General features: G+C 49.4%; 1 protein-coding gene across 3 annotated transcripts in view; it reads left to right on the top strand.

Annotated features, from left to right (window-relative positions):
- Positions 1–18,365, top strand: part of DEAF1 (DEAF1 transcription factor) — a 69,297-nt gene that overhangs the window by 35,911 nt on the left and 15,021 nt on the right. For all 3 annotated transcript variants that reach the window (XM_064370300.1, XM_064370302.1, XM_064370301.1), the window contains 2 exons: positions 9,011–9,139; positions 12,020–12,267. In XM_064370300.1, coding sequence (XP_064226370.1) covers positions 9,011–9,139; positions 12,020–12,267 — 377 coding nt within the window. The remainder of the gene's footprint in view (positions 1–9,010; positions 9,140–12,019; positions 12,268–18,365) is intronic.

Below are 18,365 nucleotides of genomic sequence, written 5' to 3'. Positions count from 1 at the left end.
CACATCCTCAGTTCACCCTTGTCTCTGACATCACATCACCCAGTTCACACGTCCTCAGTGCACCCTTGTCTGTGACATCACGTCACCCAATTCTCACATCCTCAGTGCACCTTTGTGTGTGACATCACATCGCGCAATTCACCATCCTCAGTTCACCCTTGTTTGTGACATCATATCACCCAGTTCACACATCCTCAGTGTACCCTTCTCTGTGACATCACATCGCGCAATTCACCATCCTCAATGCACCCTTGTCTGTGACATCATATTACCGAGTTCACACATCCTCAGTGCAACCTTGTCTGTGACATCACATCACCCAGTTCACACATCCTCAGTGCACCCTTGTGTGTGACATCACATCGCGCAATTCACCGTCCTCAGTGCACCCTTGTCTGTGACATCACATCACCAAATTCTCACATCCTCAGTGCACCCTTGTCGGTGACATCACGTCACCATATTCAGACATTCTCAGTGCACCCTTGTCTGTGACATCATATCACCCAGTTCACCATCCTCAGGGCACCCTTGTTTGTGACATCACATCACCCAGTTCACACATCCTCAGTGCACCCTTGTGTGTGACATCACATCACCCAATTCTCACATCCTCAGTGCACCCTTGTCTGTGACGTCATATCACCCAGTTCACACATCCTCAGTGCACCCTTGTCTGTGACACCACATCGCGCAATTCACCATCCTCAGTGCACCCTTGTTTGTGACATCATATCACCCAGTTCACACATCCTCAGTTCACCCTTGTCTGTGACATCACATCACCCAATTGTCACATCCTCAGTGCACCTTGTCTGTGACATCACATCACCCAGTTCACACATCCTCAGTGCACCCTAGTCTGTGACATCAGATCACCCCTTTCACACATCCTCAGTGCACCCTCGTCTGTGACTTCACGTCACCCACTTCACACATCCTCAGTGCACCCTTGTCTGTGACATCACATCATGCAATTCACCATCCTCAGTGCACCCTTGTTTGTGACATCATATCACCCAGTTCACACATCATCAGTGCATCCTTGTCTGTTACATCACATCACCCAATTCTCACATCCGCAGTGTGCCCTTGTGTGTGACCTCACATCACTCTGTTCACACATCCTCAGTGCAACCTTGTCTTTGACATCACGTCACCCAGTCACACATCTTCAGAGCACCCTTGTCTGTGACATCACATCACCCATTTGACACATCCTCAGTGCACCCTTGTCTGTGACATCACATTGCGCAATTCACCATCCTCAGTGCACCCTTGTTTGTGACATAATATCACCCAGTTCTCACATCCTCAGTTCACCCTTGTCTGTGACATCACATCACCCAGTTCACACATCCCACGTGCACCCTTGTCTGTGACCTCACATCACCCAATTCAACATCCACAGTGCACCCTTGTCTGTGAAATCACATCACCCAATTCACCATCCTCAGCGCACCCTTGACTGTGACATCATATCACCCAGTTCACACATCCTCAGTGCACCCTTTTCTGTGATATCACATCGCGCAATTCACCATCCTCAGTGTACCCTTGTCTGTGATATCACATCACCCAGTTCACACATCCTCAGTCCACCCTTGTCTGTGACATCACATCGCTCAATTTAACATCTTCAGTGCACCCTTGTTTGTGGCATCATATCACACAGTTCACACATCGTCAGTGCACCCTTGTCTGTGACATGATGTCACCCAATTCTCACATCCTCAGTGCACCCTTGTCTGTGACATCACATCACCCAGTTCACACATCCTCAGTGCACCCTTGTCTGTGACATCACATCACCCAGTTCACACATCCTCAGTGCACCCTTGTCTGTGACATCACATCGCGCAATTCACCATCCTCAGTGCACCCTTGTTTTTGACATAACACCCAGTTCTCACATCCTCAGTTCACCCTTGTCTGTGACATCACATCACCCAGTTCACACATCCCCCGTGCACCCTTGTCTGTGACATCACATCACCCAGTTCACATATCCTCAGTTCACCCTTGTCTGTGACATCACATCACCCAGTTCACACATGCTCAGTGCACCCTTGTCTGTGACATCACATCACCCAATTCACCATCCTCAGTGCACCCTTGACTGTGACATCATATCACCCAGTTCACACATCCTCAGTGAACCCTTGTCTGTGACATCACATCACCCAATTCTCACCTCCTCAGTGCACCATTGTCTGTCACATCACATCACCCAATTCTCACATCCTCAGTGCACCCTTGTCTGTGACGTCATATCACCCAGTTCACACATCCTCAGTGCACCCTTGTCTGTGACATCACGTCGCACAATTCACCATCCTCAGTGCACCCTTGTTTGTGACATCATATCACCCAGTTCACACATCCTCAGTGTACCCTTGTCAGTGACATCAAATCTCCCAATTCTCACATCCTCAGTGCACCCTTGTCTGTGACATCACATCACCCAGCGCACACATCGTCAGTGTACCGTTGTCTGTGATATCACATCGCGCAATTCACCATCCTCAGTGCACCCTTGTTTGTGACATCATATCACCCAGTTCACACATCCTCAGTTCACCCTTGTCTGTGACATCACATCACCCAATTCTCACATCCTCACTGCACCCTTGTCTGTGACATCACATTACCCAGTTCACACATCCTCAGTTCACCCTTGTCTGTGACATCACATCACCCAGTTCACACATCCTCAGTGCACCCTTGTCTGTGACATCACATCGCACAATTCACCATCCTCAGTGCACCCTTGTTTGTGACATCATATCACCCAGTTCACGCATCCTCAGTGCACCCTTGTCTGTGACATCACATCACCAAATTCTCACATCCTCAGTGCACCCTTGTCTGTGACATCACATCACCCAGTTCACACATCCTCAGTTCACCCTTCTCTGTGACATCACGTCACCCAATTCTCACATCCTCAGTGCACCCTTGTCTGTGACATCACATCATGCAATTCACCATCCTCAGTGCACCCTTGTTTGTGACATCATATCACCCAGTTCACACATCATCAGTGCTTCCTTGTCTGTTACATCACATCACCCAATTCTCACATCCGCAGTGTGCCCTTGTGTGTGACATCACGTCTCCCAGTTCACACATCCTCAGTGCAACCTTGTCTTTGACATCACGTCACCCAGTTCACACATCCTCAGTGCACCCTTGTCTGTGACATCACATCACCCCTTTGACACATCCTCAGTGCACCCTTGTCTGTGACATCACATCTCGCAATTCACCATCCTCAGTGCACCCTTGTTTGTGACATAATATCACCCAGTTCTCACATTCTCAGTTCACCCTTGTCTGTGACATCACATCACCCAGTTCACACATCCCCCGTGCACCCTTGTCTGTGACATCACATCACCCAGTTCACACATCCTCAGTGCACCCTTGTCTGTGACCTCACGTCACCCAATTCAACATCCACAGTGCACCCTTGTCTGTGACATCACATCACCCAATTCACCATCCTCAGTACACCCTTGACTGTGACATCATATCACCCAGTTCACACATCCTCAGTTCACCCTTGTCTGCGACATCACGTCACCAAATTCTCACATCCTCAGTGCATCTTTGTCTGTGACATCACATCGCGCAATTCACCATCCTCAGTGCACCGTTGTTTGTGACATCATATCACCCAGTTCACACATCCTCAGTGTACCCTTGTCTGTGACATCACGCCACCCAATTCTCACATCCTCAGTGCACCTTTGTCTGTGACATCACATCGCGCAATTCACTATCCTCAGTGCACCCTTGTCTGTGACATCACATCGCGCAATTCACCATCCTCAGTGCACCGTTGTTTGTGACATCATATCACCCAGTTCACACATCCGCAGTGCATCCTTTTCTGTGACATCACATCACCCAATTCTCACCTCCTCAGTGCACCCTTGTCTGTGACATCATATCACCCAGTTCACACATCGTCAGTGCACCCTTGTTTGTGACATCACATTGCGCAATTCACCATCCTCAGTGCACCCTTGTTTGTGACATCATATCATCCAGTTCACACATCCTCAGTGCACCCTTGTCTGTGACATGACATCACCCAGGTCACACATCCTCAGTGCACCTTTGTCTGTGACCTCACATCACCCAGTTCAACATCCACAGTGCACCCTTGTCTGTGACATCACATCATCCAATTCACCATCCTCAGTGCACCCATGACTGTGACATCATATCACCCAGTTCACACATCCTCAGTGCACCCTTGTCTGCGACATCACGTCACCCAATTCTCACATCCTCAGTGCACCTTTGTCTGTGACATCACATCGCGCAATTCACCATCCTCAGTGCACCCTTGTCTGTGACATCACATCGCGCAATTCACCATCCTCAGAGCACCGTTGTTTGTGACATCATATCACCCAGTTCACACATCCTCAGTGCACCCTTTTCTGTGACATTACATCAACCAATTCTCACATTCTCAGTGCACCCTTGTCTGTAACATCATATCACCCAGTTCACACATCGTCAGTGCACCCATGTCTGTGACATCACATTGCGCAATTCACCATCCTCAGTGCACCCTTGTTTGTGACATCATATCACCCAGTTAACACATCCTCAGTGCACCCTTGTCTGTGACAGCACATCACCCAGTTCACACATCCTCAGTGCACCCTTGTCTGTGACATCACATCACCCAGTTCACACATCCTCAGTGCACCCTTGTCTGTGACATCACATCACGCAATTCACCATCCTCAGTGCAACCTTGTTTGTGGCATCATATCACCCAGTTCACACATCCTCAGTGCACCCTTGTCTGTGACATCACATCACCCAATTCTCACATCCTCAGTGCACCCTTGTCTGTGACATTACATCACCCAGTTCACACATCCTCAGTTCACCCTTGTCTGTGACATCACATCACCCAGTTCACACGTCCTCAGTGCACCCTTGTCTGTGACATCACGTCACCCAATTCTCACATCCTCAGTGCACCTTTGTGTGTGACATCACATCGCGCAATTCACCATCCTCAGTTCACCCTTGTTTGTGACATCATATCACCCAGTTCACATATCCTCAGTGCACCCTTGTCTGTGACATCATATTACCGAGTTCACACATCCTCAGTGCAACCTTGTCTGTGACATCACATCTCCCAGTTCACACATCCTCAGTGCACCCTTGTGTGTGACATCACATCGCGCAATTCACCGTCATCAGTGCACCCTTGTCTGTGACATCACATCACCAAATTCTCACATCCTCAGTGCACCCTTGTCGGTGACATCACGTCACCAAATTCTCACATCCTCAGTACACCCTTGTCTGTGACATCACATCACCCAATTCTCACATCCTCAGTGCACCCTTGTCTGTCACATCACATCACCCAATTCTCACATTCTCAGTGCACCCTTGTCTGTGACATCATATCACCCAGTTCACCATCCTCAGGACACCCTTGTTTGTGACATCACATCACCCAGTTCACACATCCTCAGTGCACCGTTGTCTGTGACATCACATCACCCAATTCTCACATCCTCAGTGCACCCTTGTCTGTGACGTCATATCACCCAGTTCACACATCCTCAGTGCACCCTTGTCTGTGACACCACATCGCGCAATTCACCATCCTCAGTGCACCCTTGTTTGTGACATCATATCACCGAGTTCACACATCGTCAGTGGACCCTTGTCTGTGACATCACATCACCCAGTTAACACATCCTCAGTGCACCCTTGTCTGTGACATAACATCACCTAGTTCACACTTCCTCAGTGCACCCTTGTCTGTGACATCATATCACCCAGTTCACACATCCTCAGTGCACCCTTGTCTGTGACATCTCATCGCGCAATTCACCATCCTCAGTGCACCCTTGTTTGTGTCATCATATCACCCAGCTCACACATCATCAGTGCATCCTTGTCTGTGACATCACATCACCCAATTCTCACATCCGCAGTGTGCCCTTGTGTGTGACATCACATCACCCAGTTCACACATCCGCAGTGCACCCTTGTCTGTGACGTCATATCACCCAGTTCACACATCCTCAGTGCACCCTTGTCTGTGACATCACGTCACCCAGTTCACACATTGTCAGTGCGCCCTTCTCAGTGACATCACACCTCCGAGTTCACACATCCTCAGTGCACCCTTGTCTGTGACATCACGTCACCCAATTCTCACATCCTCAGTGCACCCTTGTTTGTGACATCATATCACCCAGTTCACACATCATCAGTGCACCCTTGTCTTTGACATCACGTCACCCAGTTCACACATCCTCAGTGCACCCTTGTCTTTGACATGACGTCACCCAGTTCACACATCCTCAGTGCACCCTTGTCTTTGACATCACGTCACCCAGTTCACACATCCTCAGTGCACCCTTGTCTGTGACATCACATCACCCAGTTCAGACATCCTCAGTGCACCCTTGTTTGTGACATCATATCACCCAATTCAGACATCCTCAGTGCACCCTTATCTGTGACATCACGTCACGCAATTCTCACATCCTCAGTGCACGTTTGTCTGTGATATCACATCTCGCAATTCACCATCCTCAGTGTACCCTTGTCTGCGACATCACATCACCCAGTTCACACATCCTCAGTCCACCCTTGTCTGTGACATCACATCGCGCAATTTACCATCTTCAGTGCACCCTTGTTTGTGGCATCATATCACCCAGTTCACACATCGTCAGTGCACCCTTTTCTGTGACATCATGTCACCCAATTCTCACATCCTCAGTGCACCCTTGTCTGTGACATTACATCACCCAGTTCACACATCCTCAGTGCACCCTTGTCTGAGACATCACATCGCGCAATTCACCATCCTCAGTGCACCCTTGTTTGTGACATCATATCACCCAGTTCACACATCCTCAGTGCACCCTTGTCTGTGTCATCACATCACCCAGTTCACACATCCTCAGTGCACCCTTGTCTGAGACATCACATCGCGCAATTCACCATCCTCAGTGCACCCTTGTTTTTGACATATCACCCAGTTCTCACATCCTCAGTTCACCCTTGTCTGTGACATCACATCACCCAGTTCACACATCCCCCGTGCACCCTTTTTTGTGACATCATATCACCCAGTTCACACATCGTCTGTGCACCCTTGTCTGTGACATCACGTCACGCAATTCTCACATCCTCAGTGCACCCTTGTCTGTGACATCACATCACCCAGTTCACACATCCTCAGTGCACCCTTGTCTGTGACATCACATTACCCAGTTCACACATCCTCAGTGCACCCTTCTTTGTGACATCACATCGCGCAATTCACCCTCCTCAGTGCACCCTTGTTTGTGACATCATATCACCCAGTTCACACATCCTCAGTGCACCCTTGTCTGTGACATCACATCACCCAGTTCACACATCCTCAGTGCACCCTTCTTTGTGACATCACATCGCGCAATTCACCCTCCTCAGTGCACCCTTGTTTGTGACATCATATCACCCAGTTCACACATCCTCAGTGCACCCTTGTCTGTGTCATCACATCACCCAATTCACCATCCTCAGTTCACCCTTCTCTGTGACATCACATCGCGCAATTCACCCTCCTCAGTGCACCCTTGTTTGTGACATCATATCACCCAGTTCACACATCCTCAGTGCACCCTTGTCTGTGACATCACATCGCGCCATTCACCCTCCTCAGTTCACCCTTGTTTGTGACATCATATCACCCAGCTCATACATCCTCAGTTCACCCTTGTCTGTGACATCACATCACCCAGTTCACACATCCTCAGTGCACCCTTGTCTGTGACATCATGTCGTCCAATTCTCACATCCTCGGTGCACCCTTGTCTGTGACATCACATCACCCAGTTCACACATCCTCAGTGCACCCTTGTTTGTGACATCATATCATGCAATTCTCACATCCTCAGTGCACCCTTGTCTGTGTCATCACATCGTGCAATTCACCATCCTCAGTGCACCCTTGTCTGTGACATCATATCACCCAGTTCACACATCCTCAGTGCACCCTTGTTTGTGACATCACATCACCCAATTCACCATCCTCAGTACTCCCTTGACTGTGACATGACATCATGCAATTCACCATCCTCAGTGCACCCTTGTGTGTGACATCATGTCACCCAATTCTCACATCCTCAGTGCCCCCTTTTCTGTGACATCACATCTCCAAAGCCAGTAGGCTCCTGGGCACCTCGAGTCGGGTCTGGAACCAGGCGTTTTTTGTGGGAACAGCATGTGAGCCACATCCGGTGGGTCGTGGAGTGTCAGTGGGGTCAGCGTGTGGGAGTGGGTTACTTGTGACAAACCCCAGAGCTGGCAAAGCTGAAAATACTCTCTATCTGCTGGCTCCTGTTTATTTTTGTTTTTTGAGACAGAGTGTTGCTTTTGTAACCCAGGCTGCAGTGCAATGGCGTAATCTCGGCTCACTGAACCTCTGCCTCCCGCGTTCAATCAATTCTCCTGCCACCACCTCCCACGTAGGTGGGATTACAGATGCATTCCACCATGCCCAGCTAATTTTTGTATTTTTAGTAGAGATGGGGTTTCACCATGTTGGCCAGGCTGGTCTCACACTCCTGACCTCATGATCCACCCGCCTTAGCCTCCCAAAGTGCTGAGATAACAGGCGTGAGTCACCTCACCTGGCCTGGCCCCTGCTTTTCACCAGGGTTGTGCAACAGAAATGCATCCTAGCCAGATGCCCGCTGGAAAATATTCTAGTAGCCACATTGAGAAAAATAAAGGAAATAGCTGGAACTAATTTCCATAATATGTTTTATTTCCCCTGATATGTCACCAGTCCTATCATGTCAGCAGTTCAGGCTCAGCACATTTCAGGGCTCGGCAGTAGCCACGAGCGGCCATAAGCTACTCTGTGTATCGAATGGCACAGCCACAGAGCGAGATATTTAGAGTCGGCTGTGCAGACAACCACCGCAATGCTCCTTGTCGCTTTTCTCGCCAACAGTCCAAGAGGCCGGCGTGCAGCCGCCATGCAGGGCCAGCCACCCCGAGCCTCACTACCCCGGCTATCAGGACAGCTGCCAGATCGCACCATTTCCAGAGGCTGCATTGCCAACGTCGCATCCCAAAATAGGTGGGTTTGAAAGAATTCACACATGTGCAGGCTGTTGTCCTCAGGATTGCGTGGAAGGATTTCTAAGTGAAATACTATTTGTTTTGGTTTTGGTTTTGTTTGTTGGTGTCGATGCATTAAAGCAGTGACTCCAACGTGTGGCCCACTGCCTGTGTTTGTAAATAAAGTTTTATTGACACAGCTACATCCATTTGTGTGTGTGCTGTGGAAGCTGCTTTTGCTACAACAGCAAGGCACTCCCCTAGCAACCAATTAGCCTGTGAAGCCTGAAGTTCTTCCTGATGAGTTTGCGTTCGTCTTCTCCGTGAGGGTAGACCCTCGGCAGGTGGGAACTGGTCTCTCCAGCTAGCATGGACGTTTGGTATCTGGTGAAAGAATGAAAAACCAAGCTTAGTATCACATGCGGCCTAAGTCTTTAAAGTGACAATACGCTGTAAACACATTTTAACTTTGATTTTTCATTTAATCAATTGCACTTTTTTTTTTTTTTTTGAAACAGTCTCTTGCTGTTGCCCAGGCTGGGGTGCAGTGGTGCGGTCTTTGCTCACTTCAACTTCCGCCTCTTGGATTCAAGCAATCTCCTGCCTCAGCCTCCCAAGTAGCTAGGATTACAGACGCACATCACCACACCCAGCTAAATTTTATATTTTTAGTAGAGACAGGGGTTTCACCATTTTGGCCAGACTGGTCTTGAACTCCTGACCTCAAGTGATCCACCCTCCTTGGCCTCCCAAAGTGCTGGGATTACAGGTGTGAGACACCTATTTAAACTATTTCCATCTTTAAAGCTCATCTCAGGGCTCGGTGCGAAGGCTCACCCCTGTAATCCCAGCACTTTAGGAAGCCGTGGCCGGGAGTTTGAGACCAGCCTGGGCAACATAAGAAGACCTCATCTCTATAGATTAAAAAAAGAAATGTGGGGCCGGTGTTGATGAACTATTTATACAAAGAAATCGGCAAATACTTCAAATCAGGGCTTTTTCTCCTGGAGGGCTGGGGGTTCCCATCAACCACTCGCCCCTGGTGCGAGCTGTGCCCGAGGCTCCTGGATCTCCGTTCCCGGCTGCTCTTGGTGCGCAGAAGTCGGGAGCACGCTCATGCGCACATGTGCACAGTTGTGCTCTGGGTCTGTGTGTGTTGAAAGCCGTGACTTGCCCCAGCGTCTCTAGTTTCAGTGCAAAACCTCAGCCTTTGTTCTACTTCCTTCCTTTCCCACTGTGTAGCTTTCTTCTCCAATTATAAGAAACTCGGCTGGGCCCGGTTGCTCACGCCTGTAATCCCAGCACTTTGGGAGGCAGAGGCGGATGGATCACCTGAGGTCGGGAGTTCGAGACCAGCCTGACCAACATGGAGAAACCCTGTTTCTCTTAAAAGTACACAATTAGCTGGGCATGGTGGCTCATGCCTGTAATTCCAGCTACTTGGAAGGCTGAGGCAAAAGTATTGCATGAACCCAGGAGGGAGGTGAAGGTTTCAGTGAGCCGCGATCGCACCATTGCACTCCACCCTGGGCAACAAGAGCAAGACTCCATCTCAAAAAAAAACAAAAAAAAGAAAAGAAACTGAACACCTATTTTCTTTACTCAATCACCCCAGTGTGACTGCAGGCACCCAAGAAGACTTTCTGTGTGAGCAGAACTGAAACCAGGAATTCTTTTGTCAGCTTTACTGTTTACAAGATTTAGCCTGGGTCCAGACACGGTGGCTCACGCCTGTAATCCCAGCACTTTGGGAAGCCAAGGCAGGTGGATCACCTGAGGACAGGAGTTCGAGACCAGCCTGGTCAATGTGGTGAAACTCTGTCTCTACTAAAAATACAAAAATTAGCTGGGCGTTCTGGTGGACACCTGTAATCCTGGCTTTGTGGGGCTGAAACAGAATTGCTTGAACCTGGGAGGGCAGTGAGCCAAGATCACGCCACCGCACTCCAGCCTGGGCAACAGAGCGAAACACTGTCTCAAAAAAAAAAAAAAAAAATTTAGCCTGGGGCCACTTTTTTCCGTGGTCATTGCCCTCGGCTGATTCCGTGAACATTTTCAGGTCCAGCAGGCACATTTGGATGATTTTTACAATGTGGAGCTGGGTGGGTGCAGTGGGAAGGCGTGGACACCTCACTTCTGGTGCAAGCTGGGGGGTGTCAGGCAGTGATTTGTTGTTCGTTGGTCAGTTTTTTACCTTACTTCCCAACATTTGGTAAGAGTTTTCTTTTCTGTTTTTTATTTTTGAGATGGAGTCTCACTGTCACCCAGGCTGGAGTGCAGTGGCTTGATCTTGGCTCACTGCAACCTCTGCCTCCTGGGTTCAAGTGTTGTCATGCCTCAGCCTCCCAGGTAGCTAGGATTACAGATGCTTCCATGCCTGACTAAGTTTTGTATTTTCTGGGTAGAGACGGGGTTTCCCCATGTTGATGAGGCTGGCCTCAAACTCCTGACCTCAAGTGATCTGCCCGCCTTGGCCTCCCAAAATGCTGGGATTACAGGTGTGAGCCACCACACCCAGCCTCTTTTCTTTTCTTTCTGAGACAGTGTCTCACCAGCTCTCCAAGGCTGAAGGGCATTGGTACAATCATGGCTCACTGTAGCCTTGACCACCTGGGCTCAAGTGATTCTCTCGCCTCAGCTTCCTGAGTAACTGGGATCATAGGTGAATGCCACCATGCCCAGCTAGTTGGTTTTGTTTTTCTTTTATAGAGACAAGGTCTTGCTATGTTGCTGAGGCTGGTCTTGAACTCGTGGGCTCAAGTGATCCTCCCACCTCAGCCTCCCAAAACATGGGCATTACAATGATGAGCCATTGTGCCAGGTGATGAGAATTTTTAATGGAGGCCATAAATAGGAAATGTATTGATTTCTTTGTTGTTTTGCTTTGCAAATGCTCTAGTGTTGACATCCCTGCCTGCCCTGGCGGTCCCACCCCCGACTCCCACCAAAGCATCACCTCCTGCGATGGTGAATGGGCTGGAGCTGTCGGAGCCGCGGAGCTGGCTGTACCTGGAAGAGATGGTCAACTCCCTGCTCAACACCGCACAGCAGCTAAAGACGATGTTTGAACAAGCCAAACATGCCAGCACCTACCGAGAAGCTGCCGCAAACCAGGCCAAGATCCATGCTGACGCCGAACGGAAGGAGGTAACCTGGGATAAGTGGAAAGACATGATGCATGCTGAACCCCTGGCCGCCTGGCGCCTGCGCCACTGTGCAAGACCCGCCTTGGCTTGCAAGGCCCCTGCCCCACCTTTCTGGAAAAGGGAGCTGTGGAGAATCATTTACACATGAAGCTTTTCCTATAGAAAAGTGACAACTGTGATTGTTAAGGTGGTTTTGGTTTTTGTAAATATGGTTGGTTGGTTTCAGAAAGGGAGACAATTTTATGCACATCAGCTATTATTTGTGAATACTCACCTTTTCTTTTCTTTCTTTGTTTTTTTTTTTTTTTCTGGAGTCTCGCTGTGTTGCCCAGGCTGGAGTGCAGTGGAGCAATCTTGGCCCATTGCAACCTCCACCTCCTGGGTTCAAGCAATTCTCCTGCCTCAGCCTCCCGAGTAGCTAGGATTACAGGTGCACGCCACCACATCCAGCTAATTTTTGTATTTTTAGTAGAGATGGAGTTTTACCACGTTGACCAGGATGGTCTCGATCTCCTGACCTCATGATCCACCCGCCTCGGCCTCCCAAAGTGCTGAGATTACAGGCGTGAGCAACCGCGCCTGGGCCTGTGAATACTCACCTTTTCTAGGCATTATTCATACTTGAGGTTGTCTTCACGTACTGAAACGTGCCTGATACTTTATTAAGTTTGGAGGACATCGTCTGTTGAGTCTTTGATTGTCGGCAACTGGCGGGGCAAATGCGTAGCCCCTTCCTGGTGCCGCGCTCCACCCGTCTGCTGTCATAGCGCCCGCCCAGCTTCTGGCACGCTCTTCAGAAGGTGGCTCCCGTGCACGGTGGGAGGCTCGCAGGTCGCCATGCCCTTGTTTTCTGCAGCACAAGCAGAGGCTCACCTAGGCCCCTTCGGCTTCTTTTCGTGTGAAGTCTGTGCTTCGTATGAACCCTTTACCTAGGCTGAAGACTTTCAGGTCACATAAAGGTTGAGGCGGGTGACATGAAGATGGCAGAGAGAAATTCCTAGAGCCAGAGTAAGTTGGAGAGAGGGTGGAGGCTTCTCAGCTTCTCACAGTCCAGACCCAGCAGACAGGCACCATGTGTCACCGGGCGCAGGGGTGAGAAGATGAGGGGGGAAGGCGTCTGTCTGCTCAGCACAGCTGGAGAGCTCTGAAGGCCACAGGGAAGAACAGGGATGTGTCGTCTGTAGCTGCTTTTTCGGGTATGGTAATGTGGACTTTGATTTGTAAACAAAAGTCAAATTCATATTTTTCCCACAAAATCTATTTAAGAAATGTTTTTCCTCATTTCTTTCTACTTTTTATTTTTTTTTGAGAGACAGACTCTCACTCTGTCACCTGGGCTAGAATGTGGTGCAATCTCAGCTCACTGCAACCTCCATCTCCCAGGCTCTAGCAATTCTTGTGCCTCAGCCTCCCACGTAGCTGGGACTACAGGCACCTAGCACCATGCCTGGCTAATTTTTTGTATTTTTGGTAGAGATGGGGTTTCACCGTGTTGCCCAGGCTGATCTCAAACTCCTGAGTGCAGGTGATCCACCTGCCTCAGCCCCTTAAAGTGCTGGGCTTGCAAATGTGGACCACTGTGCCGGGCTTCTACTTCTTATAGAACTTTTCATTTATTTATTTATCATTTATTTTTTATTTTTGCTTTTTTAGTAGTCGCTTTATTTTACTTTGTTTTATTTTTTGAGATGGAGTCTCGCTCTGTCGCCAAGGCTGGAGTCCAGTGGCTCGATCTTAGCTCACTGCAACCTCTGCTGCAGCCTCCCAAGTGATTCTCCTGCCTCAGCCTTGTCCCAAGTAGCTGGGACTACAGGCGCCCGCTGCCACACCCAGCTAATTTTTGTATTTTTAATAGACACAGGGTTTCACCATGTAGGCCAGGCTGGTCTCAAACTCCTGACTTCAAGTGATCTGCCCACCTCATCCTCCCAAAGTGCTGGGATTACAAGTATTTATTTATTTATTTTTAAATTTGTTTTCGAGATGGAGTCTCACCCTTGCTGAGGCTGGGGTGCAGTGGCACGATCTCAGCTTACCGCAGCCTCTGCCTCTCGGGTTCAAGTGATTCTCCTGCCTCAGCCTCCTGAGTAGCTGGGATTACCGGCACCCACCACCACACCTGGCTAATTTTTTGTATTTTTAGTAGAGATGGGGTTTCACTATGTTGGCCAGGCTGGTCTCGAACTCCTGACCTCATGATCCACCCATTTTGGTCTCTGAAAGTGCTGGGATTACAGGCATAAGATACCTCACCTGGCCTAATTTTTTGTATTTTTAGTAGAGATGGGATTTCATCATGTTGGCCAGGCTGGTCTTGAACTCCTGACCTCAGGTGATCCATCTGCCTCAGCTTCCCAAAGTGCTAGGGTTACACTTTGGACCACCACATCCAGCCTATTTATTTATTTTTTTATTATTTATTATTATGTTTTTGAGATGGAGTCTCACTGTTGTCACTCAGGCTGGAGTGCAATGATGCAATCTCAGCTCACTGCAGCCTCTGCCTCCCGGGTTCAAGTGATTCTCCTGCCTCAGCCTCCCGAATAGCTGGGATTACTGGCACGCGCCACCACGCCCAGCTAATTTTTATACTTTTAGTAGAGACGGAGTTTCCGCCATATTGGCCAGGCTGGTCTCGAACACCTGACCTCATGTGACCCGCCTACCTCGGCCTCCCAGTGTGCTAGGGTTACAGGCATGAGCCACTGCGCCCAGCCTGTTTATTTTTTAGTTCTTAAATTTTCTGTCATTGAATGCGCATCAGGTACTTGTTACTAATTCTCCTGGATCAGCACCTAGAGAACAGTTACTCTCTTTTCAGGCCGTAGTCAGTGGTTAGGAGTTGTCGCACAGGGGTTGTAGTTTCCCCCGGACCCGTGGTGGTGATCGTCCGGAAGCCTTCATGGGAGGAATGCCTGGTCTTTAGGTGTGCCCCAGCTCCACACCCCGGCAGCACCACTGAAGGGCTGCTGCGGTGATCACGGCAACGCTGCAGCTCCAGGTGGCTGGTGGAGCCTCACCACCGTGGCAGAGGGTGAAGCGGGAGGAAAGGCATGTCTTAATGGCCGCAGGCAAGCAGAAGAGCTTTTTAGATTCTGAATTTTTTAAATGACTTATCAGTATGTGATCAGGTTTTTTTTTTTTTGAGATGGAGTCTCACTCTGTCACCCAGGCTGAAGTGTAGTGGTGTGATCTTCAGTGCAGCCTTGCACCACCACGCCTGGTTTATTTTTTTTATTTATTTATTTTTTTTGAGATGGGGTCTCATTCTATTGCCAAGCTGGAGTGCAGTGACATGATCTCGGCTCACTGCAACCTCTGCCTCCCTGGTTCAAGCAATTCTCCTGGTTCAAGTGATTCTCCTGCCTCAGCCTCCTGAGTACCTGGGATTGCAGGCACGTGCCATCATGTCCAGCTAATTTTTGTATTTTTAGTAGACTTGGGGTTTCACCATGTTGGCCAAGATGTTCTCAAACTCCTGACCACGTGATCTGCCCACCTCAGCCTCCCAATGTGCTGGGATTACTGGGATTACAGGCGTGAGCCACTGTACTGGCCTTTTTTTTTTTTTTTTTTTTTTTTTTTTTTTTTTTTTTGAGATGAAATCTTGCTCTGTCACCTAGGCTGGAGTGCAGTGGTGCGATCTCGGCTCACTGCAAACTCTGCCTCCCGGGTTCAAGTGATTCTTCTGCCTCAGCCTCCTGAGTAGCTGGGATTACAGGCACATGCCACCATGCCCAGCTAATTTTTTGTAGTTTTAGCAGATACGGGGTTTCACCATGTTGTTCAGGCTGGTCTCAAACTCCTAACCTCAAGTGATTCACTCGCCTGGGCCTCCCAAAGTGCTGGGATTACAGGTGTGAGCCACCACACGTGGCCCTCAGGATCTATTTCTTTTGGCTCCTTTTTCTCTTCATGTCCAGTACTTCCTGATGGTCTGTTAGAATTTTAGTTTATATACTGTGTATATGGTAGAGGTTTTCTTTTTTTTCAGACAGAGTTTCGCTCTTGTTGCCCAGGCTGGAGTGCAGGATCTTGGCTCACTGCAACCTCTGCTTCCCGGGTTCAAGCGATTCTCCTGCCTCAGCCTCCCAGGTAGCTGGGATTACAGGAGCCCACCACCACGCCTGGCTAATTTTTGTATTTTTAGTAGAGACGGGATTTACCTGTGTTGGCTAGGCTGGTCTTGAACTCTTGACCTTGTGATCTGCCCGCCTCAGCCTCCTAAAGTGCTGGGATTACAGGCATGAGCCACTGCGCCTGGCCAATATATGGTAGTTTATATGCTGGAGACTCTGAATTCTGTTGGCTTCTCTTATCTTCCCCTGAAAAGTGCTGGACTTTGTTCTCCCAGGCCGAACTCCCGCTGATGACCCTGAAGAGGCTCCGCATTTGTACTGGTCGGGCAGGTCTCGGACTTTTCCCTCCGTCTGACTCATCCTTAGTCTTGGATCTGCCAAGGTGTGGCTTTTCTGGATTTTCCTGGGAAGCCTGTGACACTTTTTACGTCTCTATCTTGTGAAGGTTCAAGCTCCAGAACCTTCTTGGGTGGTAAGTGGCCGCTGTGGTTTCTGCTTAGTGCTCCTGGTCTTCCAGCGTCCATGGCGCTGGGCCCCGGGCGTCTCCCCACACGCTGTGTCAGCCGCTCAGCTTAGACAAGGACATGGGGAGCGTTTCTGTGCTGATGGAGATGTCCTCGCTCTGCCCCTCCTTTCTAGGTTTATCCCCTCATTTTCCAGCCACTTCATCAGCTCCAGCCAGGGGGACTGCAGCCTGTGACTGTGGTGTGGCACCCACACCTGGTGGCCTGGGGCAGCCTCCGGGAGAAGCCATCCTGGCTCCATCTCTGCGTCACTTGGTGGCCACCCACCCCCACCCATCCAGCAGCCGGGACGCCTGACACTTCTGGGTCAGCTGGGTCCTGCCCTCAAAGGCTGGACTTTGAATTTTATTTGTAATTTTATATATTTCTAAGAAAGAAATGTGGCATGAAATCCCTTTATTGTTAAAATCCTGTTTGGTGGAAGAAGGCTAAGCCTTTTAAAAGGGTAGAAAGGGCTGCCCCTCCCTGCCCTGGAAGCGGCTGTCGAGTGAACATCCTGTGCTTCAGAAAAGGTCAGCAAGTGTTAGCAGTGGTGTGTGCCTTTCTCTGAAGCTGCGCAGAGGACGTGTCATTCGTTCAGTCATTAGTTCAACAACAGGGCCAGGACTGAGAGACACCAAGTGTGGTGCCCCGTCCTCCTCTCAGTGTGAATAGCTGAGCCAGGACTTAGAGATACCAAGTGTGACTCCCCGTCCTCCTCTCAGTGTGAATAGCTGAGCCAGGACTTAGAGATACCAAGTGTGACTCCACATCCTCCTCTCAGTGTGAATAGCTGAGCCAGGACTTAGAGGCCCTGAGTGTGACTCCCCGCCCTCCTTTCAGTGTGAATAGCTGAGCCAGGACTTAGAGATACCGAGTGTGACTCCCCGTCCTCCGCTCAGTGTGAATAGCGGAGCCAGGACTTAGAGGCCCTGAGTGTGACTCCCCATCCTCCTCTCAGTGTGAATAGCTGAGCCAGGACTTAGAGATACCAAGTGTGACTCCCCATCCTCCTCTCAGTGTGAATAGTTGAGCCAGGACTTAGAGATACCGAGAGTGACTCCCCGTCCTCCTCTCAGTGTGAATAGCTGAGCCAGGACTTAGAGATACCGAGAGTGACTCCCCGTCCTCCGCTCAGTGTGAATAGCTGAGCTAGGACTTAGAGGCACTGAGTGTGCCTCCCCGTCCTCCTCCTCTCAGGGCTGTCACTTGAAGTGGACGCCACTTCACACTCCTGCCAGGTGTCCTAGATACACTGAGTTTCATTTTCTTTCTTCTTTTTTTTCTTGTTGCTACAAAAGTGAACTTTTATGTATTATGGGAATAAACCTCAAATTCTAAACTTTATTTGAAATAGGGAAAAATTTCTGATACGGCTAAGGTATTAAGAAAAAGACGTAGATGTTCCCAGCTGAGCTATAGCATATATACTTCAGCGTCTAGGACTTATTTAAGCTGTATTTGTCTATGGCCAGTGGCAGACATTTTTGATTTTGTCCATTTTTTTTTTTTTTTTT

The sequence above is a fragment of the Aotus nancymaae genome, unplaced genomic scaffold (assembly GCF_030222135.1).
Source record: "Aotus nancymaae isolate 86718 unplaced genomic scaffold, 86718_ANA_hifiasm-v0.15.2.pri h1tg000106l, whole genome shotgun sequence".
Taxonomy (NCBI): Eukaryota; Metazoa; Chordata; class Mammalia; order Primates; family Aotidae; genus Aotus; species Aotus nancymaae.
This window is presented reverse-complemented; position numbering and strand designations above follow the sequence as displayed.